The sequence below is a fragment of the Chiloscyllium punctatum genome, chromosome 10 (genome assembly GCF_047496795.1).
Source record: "Chiloscyllium punctatum isolate Juve2018m chromosome 10, sChiPun1.3, whole genome shotgun sequence".
NCBI lineage: Eukaryota > Metazoa > Chordata > Chondrichthyes > Orectolobiformes > Hemiscylliidae > Chiloscyllium > Chiloscyllium punctatum.
The window spans coordinates 119662779-119675677 of NC_092748.1; the positions used below are offsets into that span (position 1 = coordinate 119662779).

At 50.8% G+C, this 12899-nt stretch overlaps 1 protein-coding gene across 1 annotated transcript in view; it reads left to right on the plus strand.

Annotated features, from left to right (window-relative positions):
* The window catches only part of tns1b (tensin 1b), an 833038-nt gene that overhangs the window by 719694 nt on the left and 100445 nt on the right, over positions 1 to 12899 (plus strand). Inside the window, 1 exon segment of the mRNA XM_072578355.1 lies at positions 4602 to 6230. Coding sequence (XP_072434456.1) covers positions 4602 to 6230 — 1629 coding nt within the window.

The following is a 12899-nucleotide window of genomic DNA, read 5'->3' on the forward strand; positions in this document are numbered from 1 at the left end:
CGATCTGGTCTACATGTGACTCCAGACCCACAACAATTTCTTTATTTCTGTCTGGATAATAAATTCCAGTGTCTACATAAATGAATAATGAAATAAATGTGGCCAGTGCACTTTCGTTCCTGTTTCTGTGCCAAAACACCTCTTGGGGGCTTGTACCTATAACATAGGCTCTGGCAGTGAGTGTGCAGGGAGCCAGTGAACTGTCTGTTGTCAGTGTGTCTCGTTACACAGGGTTGTTGGTGAGATCTGGGGCTGGGACATTGTGTTTTCAGTGATCCAGCTTCTATTTCCTTCGATAAAATTCCAGAGCTCTGAATCATGACCAGTGTCTTCAAAAAAAGGTTTCACTTCAGAGAGAAAAAAAAGTATCTAACTTTGCTCTTCCTGTGGAGCGGACAGCTGGAAAATTCCCGTCTGCCGATAGTTGGGATCTCTCCATGCCTGAGGTCTGTCTTGTGGAGGTTGGAAAAAGAATGATTTTTCCTGAGTCTGTTGTGTTTCTCTGGACTGGTTCAGGGCTTGCTCCCTGGGAGCTGATGTCACTCACAAGCACACAGCTCAGAGTTGATAAGTGTATACCAGGTGGAGGTTGAATTTATAGAACAGTCATCTGCAGAACACTTCCCACTCACGCACAGTGACTGCAGGAATAGCTCTCTCTCTCTCTCTCTCTCTCTCTCTTTAAGTTCTACCCTCGCTTTATCTCTGGTGTGGATTTTGAATTCTGCCTCCCTTTCCGGCACAGTCAACGTTTACACGGACAGAGAGTCTTTCTGCTTTGAGGTGATAGACAGCATTCGCAAGGTAGGCTTTTCAGATGCTTTCGGAGGCTTCGCCCTCCTCAGCTCAGCTTCAGCCCCGGGGGTGAGTGTGGTGTTGACGTGTGAGATTTAACCGAGGTTTGCAAGGATCTGAGAGGGTCAGACACGTTTGATTTTCGTGACAGGGCTGATGATAATCAGGCACATTAACACAGATGGGAGTGCACCTTGCTTTCCGTTACACATTACTGAGGTGCAGGGGTTGTGAGTGGAATTCATTTCTGGCTGGTGGACAGAGACATGAACAAAGTAGAATCCTGTTGCGTTCTTACTCTTAGCCAGGAGACAGGCTGAGAGTGGGTTTGTGTGCAGTGTGTAACCCTTTATATACTGACTGCAGGCTGACAGCAATGTACCTCACTTGACGAGGCAGAGCTGTCAAAGTGGCCTGTCCATTAGAAGTTTCCTTCCAAAATTCATGCTCAAAATTTCTTTTTGTCCACCTGCAAGATTTTTAAGTCTTTGTTCACAGGATGTGGGTGTCATTGGCTGTGGGTAGACCCACAATGCCCTTAGGGAGGGAATTCCAGGATTCTGACCCAGTGACACTGAAGGAACGGTGATATATTTCCAAGTCAGGATGGTGAGGGGCTTGGAGGGGAACTTGCAGGGGGTGGTGTTCCCATGGATCTGCTGCCCTTGTCCTCCTACATTGAAGTGGTTGTGGGTTTGAAAATTGCTGTATGAGGATCTTTGGTGAGTTTCTGCAGTGCATCTTGTAGGTGTTGAGTTTCTTGAGTGTTGTTGGAGCTGCCCCCATCCAGGGCAAGTGGGGAGTATTCCATCACACTCCGGACTTGGGCCTTGGAGATGGTGGACAGACTTTGGGGAGTCAGGAGGGGAGTTACTCTCCGCAGTATTCCCAGTCTCTGACCTGCTAATGAGGGATTCAGTGATGGTAACGCCATTGAATGTCAAGTGGACATTGTCTCTTCTTGGTGATGGTTGTAGCCTGGTGTTTGTGTGGCATGAATGTTGCTTGACAATTACCAGCTTTTACAAGACAACTCAGGATGGAGAGTAAATGTTATTCTACCCAGTGATGCCCATGTACCATTAACAAATAAAGAAAAATCCCACAAAGTGGGACAATTCAGCAGGGGCAATGGAACATTTGGGACCTTACTGAAGGATGTGGTCTCCTGGAGTTATTACTGGGTGGCTCAGCAGTTAGCACAGCGCCAGGTACCCCACCCTCAGGCGACTGTCTGTGTGGAGTCTGCACCTTCTCCCCGAGTCTGCGTGGGTTTCCCCCGGGTGCTCCGGTTTCCTCCCACAATTCGAAGATGTATAGGTTAAGTAGATTAGCCATGGGAAATGCAGGGCTGTGGGGTAGTGGGGATGGGTCTGGGTGGACTTGATGGGCTGAATGGCCTGCTTCCACACTGTAGGGATTCTAAAAGTGGAAAAGGGAGGAATGACTGGGTGGATTAGAATAAAATCAGGAAAGGAAGAAATCAAAAGAGGGAAAGACTATTTGGAGTAAATGAGAAAGGAAAAGATGACAAAGGAAAAATGCATTTTATTTAATTAACTTTGCCACTTTTAAAACCTTACCAACTATTTCAATACCTGAAGGAATTGATTCTGTTAATTGTTCATTTTCTGTAATAGAGAAAGTGATTAACCCTCAATATTAACTCCAACTGAAGAGGCGAGTCCAAGAATTAAATTGACCACAGTCAACTTGATCTTGTAATTTATAGCTATTCGTATCTAAAAAGGGGTTTGAATCAAACAAAGAAATGTGGATCCTGAAACAGAAACAGAAAGTGCTGGAAAAACTCAGCAGGTCTGGCAGCATCTCTGGAGAGAGCAAGAGAGAGAGAGAGTTACTGTTTTGAGTGTAGCGACCTTTCTGCCAAACCAGATTTCACACTTCAGTCTTCGGTTCTGAAGAGGAGTCAGATTAGATCCAGAACATTATCTCTGCTTTCTCTCCACAAATGCTGCCAGACCTGCAGAGTTTCTCCAGCACTTTTTGTTTTTATTGAGGAGGTTTGGGTTACAGGCTTGTTTACGGTCCAGTAGTCCCCCCTGTACCCATGGGGGATGCGTTCTAAGACCCACCGCAGAAACCTGAAACTGCAGATAATCGCGAACTCATTCATTTCAATGGGAAATTGACCTTCCCAGATTCCCCCTCCCCCCCGACCTGGTGCCTGGTTCCGGAATGTCCCTGTAAAATGTTTGGTCTGTGGTAAACTGTGGGTAACTGACACTGTGGAAACCAGACCCACAGATACAGAGATTACTCTCTATTTATTTTCACAAAGTGAACATTGGAGCAGCACATTTTGTCCAGAAACTTCAGACATTTCATGATGAATCTCTTCTTCAGCAGGAGTTACTGGATGATCTGTTCATTGGTAACAGTGTGTTATTTCACACACAGCTTCAGAGCAAATTCTGACTCATTGCATTTGTGTATCACTCAGCTCTTCCTCACTCCCCACCCAGTTAGAAGGTCATGGGTTCAAGGTCTACTCCAGAGATATGAGTATGTAATCCAGACTACCTCTTACCAGAGCAGGGCTGAGGGAATGCTATGCTGTCAGAGATGCTATTGTGTCCTTGGGGAACACTATTTTGAAGAGCAGATGAGTTCTTATATTTGAAAAAGAGGTGCTGGTGTTGGACTGAGATGGACAAGGTCAAAAGTCACACAACACTAAGTGCTCTGAAAGCTTGTGATTTCAAATAAACCTGTTGGACTATAACCTGGTGTCATGTGACTTCTGGCTCAGTTCTAAGAGAATCATAGAGACACAGAAGGAGTCCATTCACCCCATCGTGTCTGTACCAGCTCCTGAAAGAGCTACCCAGCCAGTCCCACTCTCCAGCCCTATCTCTGTAGATTCCTGATGAAGGACTTTTTCCTGAAGCGTTGATTTTCCTGCTCCTCGGATGCTGCCTGACCTGCTGTGCTTTTCCAACACCTTTTCTAATCTGGACTCTGATTTCCAGCATCTGCAGCCCTCACTTTTGCCAATCTCCGTAACCCTCTCACCTCATCCCTTTCAAACACATTCCCAGCTCTCTTCTGAAACCTCCTATGGAATCCCCCTCCCCCCCTCTCCCAGATAGCACATTCCAAATCCTAACCACTCTCTGAGTAACAGAGTTTCTCCCCATCTCACTCCGAACTCTTTCACTGACAATCTTAAAATTGTGACTGCTCTAGTTACTGACATACCAACCAGTGGAACCAGAATATCCCTCTTTACCCTGTCAATACGGTTCATCATTTTGAACACCTCAGTGAGGTCACCTCTTAACCTTCTCTGTCCCAAGGGGAATAAGCCCAATCTCTCTGATCTTTCCCTGTATCGAAAATCCCTTATTCCTGGGATCATTCCAGGAAATCCCCTTTGAACTCTCTCCAGGACTTTAATATCCTTCCTTAAATAAGGTGCCCAGATCTGAACATGATGCTCCAAATGTGGCCTGACCAATGATGTGTAGAGGTGGAGCATCACTTCCTTTCTTCTATATTCTGTGCCTCTATTAATAAACCCAAGGATCCTATAAGATTTCTGAGTAACTGTTCCACCTTGCCCAGCCACCTTCAGAGGATCATGTACGTGAACCCTGAGGTCTCTCTGCTCCTGTATCCCCCTGGAGTTGGACCATTGAGGCCTGTATTGTCTCTCTGTGTTTTTACCCTCATATTTCTTGTTTGAGCCCTGGTCTGTAACACTTGGAGGGCACCGTGAGCAGAGAGGGTCTGGTTGTTAATCCGATGGCAGTTTGATGGGTTTCCATTGTGGTTTCTTGTAGATGTGGTGCACACCCAGGGCCCTTTGGATGGGAGTCTGTACGCCAAAGTAAAGAAGAAGGATTTGACCGATGGGACGGCCAATCCGGTCACTGCCAACGGTATTCCCTTACCCGGAGTGCCCAATCACATCGAGCACACCCTCTCGGTGAGCAGTGACTCGGGCAATTCCACCGCCTCCACCAAAACCGACAAGACCGACGAGCCACCGCCCGCCAGTACCCAAGGCATCTCACCTGAGGAGAGGAGGGAACTTGACCGTTTACTCAGCGGGTTCGGCCTGGACAGTGAGGCGCCCATGCACACCCGGGCAGCTGGGCTCACCGTCTCGGCCGGAGCGCACCACGTGCTGGTCCCTGCCCAGGTCCACGTCAACGGCGACCTGCCATTGGCCAACGCTGAGCGGGAGACTGACATTCTCGATGACGACTTGCCCAACCATGACCTGAACAGCGTTGACAGCGTGGGGACCCTCTCGTCCTTTGAGGGTGCCTACCCCTCAGCAGCAGGAGAAGCGAACTACCGCGAGTCTCCTCCCATGGACCAGACCGGGCTTGTGCCCAATGGGCCGCCATTGGGTTACACCAACAAACCCCAGCGAGGGGGCTACAGTGACCCAGAGTCGGCGGAACCTGGTTACACCAAAAACATCCCGAGAAGCAACAGCCTGACGCAGACTGGACAAGCCCCAGCTCCACGGGCTCACTTGGTCCCTGTCATCTCCAGCCCCCAGCCCGTCACTTACACCATGCCAAGCTGCATCCAACAGCCTCAGACAGCCATTGTCCAACAGTCCTACCCTACTGGCCCGAACGCCATGTATCGCTCACAGTCATTCAGCACACCGGATAGCTCCAGGCATGAGCCGGTGCCCCAGACACCGGCGCGAAGTACCAGCAGCAGAGATGCCGTTCAGAGAGGCTTGAGTAGTTGGCAGCAGCAGGGCAGCTGGTCACTGTTGCACCCACAGGCCAACGGGCTGCCGGAGGGACCCAGCGGCAGCACTCTGAGAACTCAGAGCCCACAGCACAGCAGCTCCGAACCCACGCTGCAAAGCCACAACATCCCGGCGTTCCCAAGGATGGCCTCCCAGCAGGAGATTGAACAGTCCATCGAGGCCCTCAACATCCTCATGCTGGACCTCGATCCTTCCTTGTCTCAGGCCAAAAGGTTTCAGAGTGAGCCCACCCCTCAGGCCAACGTCCCAGACAGCGCCCAGACGTCCACTGTGTCTGCCAACCTGTCTACGCCAAGTCAACCATTGGCACGCACCACTGATCTCACCCACCAGAGCTCACCGGGACAAGATCAGAGACACGTGGACAATGGCCTACAGAGTGCCTATCCGCCTCAGGAACACCAGTCTATCCCTGGCAGTGCCTATTACCCAAACTATGGCCATCTCAGCCAGTTGGCGCAGCCAGCTGACACCACAGCCACAAGTTACAGACGAGGTCTCAGCGCCAAGTCATCCTCTCTGGATCCACCATTCACCCCCTACAGTGGAGCCACGTTCCCATCCTACACTGTGGCACAGGCTCCCGTCAAATCTGCCAGCTTTGATGGCATCACCAGGATGCCCGAGGAAGAACATTATAACTTGGAGGGACTGGTGGCTCAGCGGGTGGCAGGTAAGAATTGGCAAGAAACCCCCTCATTTCTCCAGGCAGGGCATCAGGGAAGTGCCCAGGGGCCTGGGATGGGCAACATCGAATGGAGAAGGCAAGGGTATGGCAGAAATAGGAGGGAGGCAGTGGGGGGAGAGGGGGAGGGGGAGGGTGTGGGGGAGGGGATGGGGGAGGGAGTGGGGGAGGGGGTGGGGGGGCAGTGGGGGAGGGGGTGGGGGGGCAGTGGGGGATGCGGCAATGGGGGAGGGGGACGGAGTGGGGGAAGTGGACAGATTAGGGGCGGGTGAGGCTGTGCGGCAGGGAGTGGGGGAGGGGTGGGGAGGGGGAGGGAGTGGGGGGGCTGTGGGCGAGGGGAGGCAGTGGAGGAGGGGGAGGGAGGGGGCGGTGGCGAGAGGGAGGGGGAGGCAGCGTGGGAGAGGGGGCAATGGGGGAGAGTGTGGGGGAGGGGGAGGCTGTGGGGGAGGGGGAGGGAGGGAGTGGGGGAAGGGCTGTCTCGTATAGGCCACACCACCAGGGGCCAAGTTGCCGTAAAACAAATTAACCCGATCCCTCAGTGAAACCATCCGATCGTAACCGAGAGATTCAGGAAATTGAAAGTGGAATCTTTTTTAAAAGTGACACATTCTCAGGAGCTCCTCCTAATTTCCCGATGTTATGTAGCCCCCTCCTCATCTCTTTCCTGACGGCTTCCCAATGGGATCGCTGTCTCTCCAGAACAGGATCCTGATCATTCTCTGACAAGTGGGAAATTCTGTGGAGGTTCTCTGCTGCACACATTCAGGTGGAATCTGGAATGGAACAAAGTCTGGAATCCAAGCTAAGAAGACCATAAGACAGAGGAGCAGAAATCAGGCCATTCAGCCCATCATGTCTGCTCAGCCGTTCAATCCTGGCTGATAAGATTCTCACCTCCATTCTTCCACTTCCTCCCCCTAACCCTTGATCCCCTTGATACTCAGGAACCTATCTGGGTCAGTCTTAAATTATACTCAGTGACCTGGCCTCCACAACCCCCTTTGGCAGTGAATTCCATCGACCCCCCACTCTCTGGGTGAAAGTGTTTCTCCTTATCTCCGTTCTGAAAGGTCTTCCCTTTACTCTAAGGCTCGGGCCCTAGTCTCTCCCAACGAAGGAAGCTTCTACCCAACATCCACTCTGACCAGGCCATTCAGTATTCTGTATGTTTTAACTAGGTCCCCCCTCATCCTTCTAAACTCCATCGAGTCTGGACCCCGAATCCTCAAACATTCCTGATATGTTAAGCCTTTCATTCCTGGGACCATTCTCGTGAACCTCCTCTGAACCCGCTCCAGGGCCAGTACATCCTTCCTGAGATACGGGGCCCAAAACTACGCACAATACTCCAAATGTGGGGACTTGCTTCCGATCTCAGGGAACAAAGTGAGGATGTGAGCGTGGGAGTCTGTGTGAGAGATCATACTGATGGCATAACCACCTCAGGGAGGGTGGGCAGCAGGGAATCGGTCAGGTGGGATTGAAGCATCAATCATAGAAACCCTACCATGTAGAAGCAGGCCATTCAGCCCATCAATTCCACACCAATCCTCTTAAAAGTATCCCACTCAGACATAACCCTCTACCCTATATCTCTGCTTTTCCTATGGCTATCCCACCTAATCTGCACATTCCTGGGCACTACTGGTAATTTCCCATGACCGATCCATGCTAACCTGCACATCTTTGGACTGTGGGAGGAAACCAGAGCACCCGGAGGGAACCCACGCAGACTCGGGGAGAATGTGCAAACTCCACACACACACAGTCACCCGAGGTGGGAATTGAACCCAGGTCCCTGACGCTGTGAGGCAGCAGTGCTAACCACTGAGTCACTGGGCCGCCCAGGACAGCGTTAGATTGAGGGAAATAGGAGAAAAGTGGGGACTGAGGGTTCTTGGAGGAAGGTAAATAGATGGGAGTGTGGAGAATGGGGGCAGGTCAGGTAGGACTTTGGGAGGATGGGTGAGTGGGATTGTGAGAGGGTGGAGCAGGGTGGGACCATTCCACCTGGTTCAATCAGTCTGATGGAGACAACAATACTTGAATAACCAGGAATGTAAGTGTGCCCTGATTATTGCTCAGGAGGGCGGAATGAGGTACAGATGTGATGCCCCTGCAGTCTGATAGCTGTTGGGCCTCACAGTCCAGGCTCACTTGTGAGGGTCTGGAGTGTCTATTGGGCATTGACTCAGTACAGCGTCTGGACAGCTCACTCAGCTGATCAGATGCGACTGACAGGAAAGTGTTGAAGACAATCCAACTCGCCCAAATACTAACTCGATGGAGATGGAGTATTTCGGGATTTCATTCGGGTGTGGTGTCCACGCAGTTTCACCTGTGTCAGGTTATATATTCAGCTGCTCTTTGATAGCTTTGTACTTAAATCGGGAGTATATGGGCATGGCATTTTCAAAGGGGAATTTAACAGCATGAGATGTAGGAGCAGGGGTAGGCCATTCAGCCCATCGAGTCTGCTCTGCCATTCACTGAGGTCATGGCTGATCTGATCATCCTCAACCCCACTTTCCTGCCTTTTCCCCTAACCCACCATTCCCTTCCTGATTAAATATCTGTCTCTCTCAGCCTTGAATATCCTGAATGACCCAGCCTCGACAGCTCTCTGTGGGAAAGGGTTCCACAGGTTCACTCCCCTGTGAGAGAGGAAATTCCTCCCCATCTCTGTCTTCAATGGGGTGACCCCTTACTCTGAGATGATGCCCCTCTGGCCCTAGACTCTCCCACACGGGGAAACAGCCTCTCCACATCCCCCATCTCAAGGCCCCTCAGAATCTTGTATGTTTCAATAAGGTCACCTCTCATTTTTCTAACCCCCATTGAGTACAGGCCCAACCTACTCACCCTCTCCTCATGAAACAGTCCCTCCATCCCCGGGATCGGGACTGCCCCCAATGTCAGCCTTTCCTTAGATAAGGGGGGCCCCAAACTCTTCACAGTATTCCAGCTGGGGTCTCACTGTGGCCTTGTATAGTTTTAGCAAAACCTCCTGACTTTTATTCTCCATCCCCTTTGGAATAAAGACCAGGGTTCCATTTGTCTTACCTATTTCCCACTGAATTTGGGTAGCAGCGTATTGTGAATCATGGACAGAAACTCCCAAATCCTTTGTGTTACTGCTTTCTGAACTGAAAATAATACTCAGCCCCTCTGTTCTTCCTGCCCAAGTGTGTAACCTGACATTTTCTCAGATTGAATTCCATCCGCTGAGTTGTTGTCTACTCGCTTCACCCGTCTGTATCCCTCTGCAGGCCCTGCATGACAGTCTCATCACGTACCTTCCCACTGATGGTTGTGTTGTCCGAATGCAAAGAGTAGAGTGTACATTCACTGTCCTTATCCCAATTATTACCTTCTGCTGATTTCACTTCATCATTCTCCTGCCAACCTAATATTTCCCTCTGCCCTTCCCTCCTCTTGGACCTTCCTGTCATCTCCCCCTCACACCACACCACTCCCTCGACTCCTCTCACCCCTCCCTCTAACCACCTACACCTCCCTACTTTTCCATTCACTCTCTGATTCTCTCTTGCGCCCTCACGCATCCCTCCAACCCTCACCTTACCCTCTCCTTGCCCCTGTGATCAATTTATCATTTTAATTTTAAGGTTAGATTTGTTCGCCAAAGGTATACAGAGACCTGAGAAAGGTGTGCACTGGAGTTCCGTTACACTGGAAGGTGATCTAACTGAATGGTGTGTTAGTCCAATGGAGTTAAGGGCCTCTTCCTGTTCCTCGGAATCGTGTTCCCACACCCACTCCTCTCGCTTCGATGCTGAAATCATCTTTTTTCTAACTTCGCTCTCTTCACATTTCTGCGGTTCACCATTTTCCATTAAATTTTTAATATCGGTGCTACATCCGACCAGCTGTGGGAGGTCAAATAGTGAGAGACATCAGACACTGCACAGATATCTCCCCGAGAGAGAGAGAGGACTGAGAGACACCAGTCAGTGTACAGATATCTCCCTGAGAGAGAGAGGGGACTGAGAGACACCAGTCAGTGTACAGATATCTCCCTGAGAGAGAGAGAGGGGACTGAGAGACACCAGTCAGTGTACAGATATCTCCCTGAGAGAGAGAGGGGACTGAGAGACACCAGTCAGTGTACAGATATCTCCCTGAGAGAGAGAGGGGACTGAGAGACACCAGTCAGTGCACAGATATCTCCCCGAGAGAGAGATAGGGGACTGAGAGACACCAGTCAGTGCACAGATATCTCCCTGAGAGAGAGAGGGGACTGAGAGACACCAGTCAGTGTACAGATATCTCCCTGAGAGAGAGAGGGGACTGAGAGACACCAGTCAGTGCACAGATATCTCCCTAAGAGAGAGAGAGGACTGAGAGACACCAGTCAGTGCACTGATATCTCCCTGAGAGAGAGAGGGGACTGAGAGACACTAGTCAGTGCACAGATATCTCCCTAAGAGAGAGAGAGGACTGAGAGACACCAGTCAGTGCACAGATATCTCCCCGAGAGAGAGAAAAAGGGGACTGAGAGACACCAGTCAGTGCACAGATATCTCCCTGAGAGAGAGAGAGGGGACTGAGAGACACCAGTCAGTGCACAGATATCTCCCTGAGAGAGAGATGGGACTGAGAGACACCAGTCAGTGTACAGATATCTCCCTGAGAGAGAGGGGGGACTGAGAGACACCAGTCAGTGCACAGATATCTCCCTAAGAGAGAGAGAGGACTGAGAGACACCAATCAGTGCACTGATATCTCCCTGAGAGAGAGAGGGGACTGAGAGACACCAGTCAGTGCACAGATATCTCCCTGAGAGAGAGATGGGACTGAGAGACACCAGTCAGTGTACAGATATCTCCCTGAGAGAGAGGGGGGACTGAGAGACACCAGTCAGTGCACAGATATCTCCCTAAGAGAGAGAGAGGACTGAGAGACACCAATCAGTGCACTGATATCTCCCTGAGAGAGAGAGGGGACTGAGAGACACCAGTCAGTGCACAGATATCTCCCTAAGAGAGAGAGAGGACTGAGAGACACCAGTCAGTGCACAGATATCTCCCCGAGAGAGAGAAAAAGGGGACTGAGAGACACCAGTCAGTGCACAGATATCTCCCTAAGAGAGAGAGAGGACTGAGAGACACCACTCAGTGTACAGATATCTCCCTGAGAGAGAGAGGGGACTGAGAGACACCAGTCAGTGTACAGATATCTCCCTGAGAGAGAGAGGGGACTGAGAGACACCAGTCAGTGCACAGATATCTCCCTGAGAGAGAGAGGGGACTGAGAGACACCAGTCAGTGCACAGATATCTCCCCGAGAGAGAGATAGGGGACTGAGAGACACCAGTCAGTGCACAGATATCTCCCTGAGAGAGAGAGGGGACTGAGAGACACCAGTCAGTGTACAGATATCTCCCTGAGAGAGAGAGGGGACTGAGAGACACCAGTCAGTGCACAGATATCTCACTAAGAGAGAGAGAGGACTGAGAGACACCAGTCAGTGCACTGATATCTCCCTGAGAGAGAGAGGGGACTGAGAGACACCAGTCAGTGCACAGATATCTCCCTAAGAGAGAGAGAGGACTGAGAGACACCAGTCAGTGCACAGATATCTCCCCGAGAGAGAGAAAAAGGGGACTGAGAGACACCAGTCAGTGCACAGATATCTCCCTGAGAGAGAGAGAGGACTGAGAGACACCAGTCAGTGCACTGATATCTCCCTGAGAGAGAGAGAGGGGACTGAGAGACACCAGTCAGTGCACAGATATCTCCCTGAGAGAGAGATGGGACTGAGAGACACCAGTCAGTGTACAGATATCTCCCTGAGAGAGAGATAGGGGACTGAAAGACACCAGTCAGTGTACAGATATCTCCCTGAGAAAGAGAGAGGGGACTGAGAGACACAAGTCAGTGCACAGATATCTCCCTGAGAGAGAGAGAGGGGACTGAGAGACACCAGTCAGTGCACAGATATCTCCCTAAGAGAGAGAGAGGACTGAGAGACACCAGTCAGTGCACTGATATCTCCCTGAGAGAGAGAGGGGACTGAGAGACACCAGTCAGTGCACAGATATCTCCCTAAGAGAGAGAGAGGACTGAGAGACACCAGTCAGTGCACAGATATCTCCCCGAGCGAGAGAAAAAGGGGACTGAGAGACACCAGTCAGTGCACAGATATCTCCCTAAGAGAGAGAGAGGACTGAGAGACACCAGTCAGTGCACAGATATCACCCTGAGAGAGAGGGGACTGAGAGACACCAGTCAGTGTACAGATATCTCCCTGAGACAGAGAGAGAGAGGGGACCGAGAGACACCAGTCAGTGCACAGATATCTTCCTGAGAGAGAGAGAGAGAGGAGACTGAAAGACACCAGTCAGTGTACAGATATCTCCCTGAGAGAGAGAGGGGACTGAGAGACACCAGTCAGTGCACAGATATCTCCCTGAGAGAGAGAGGGGACTGAGAGACACCAGTCAGTGCACAGATATCTTCCTGAGAGAGAGAGAGAGAGGAGACTGAAAGACACCAGTCAGTGTACAGATATCTCCCTGAGAGAGAGAGGGGACTGAGAGACACCAGTCAGTGCACAGATATCTCCCTGAGAGAGAGAGGGGACTGAGAGACACCAGTCAGTGCACTGATATCTCCCTAAGAGAGAGAGAGGACTGAG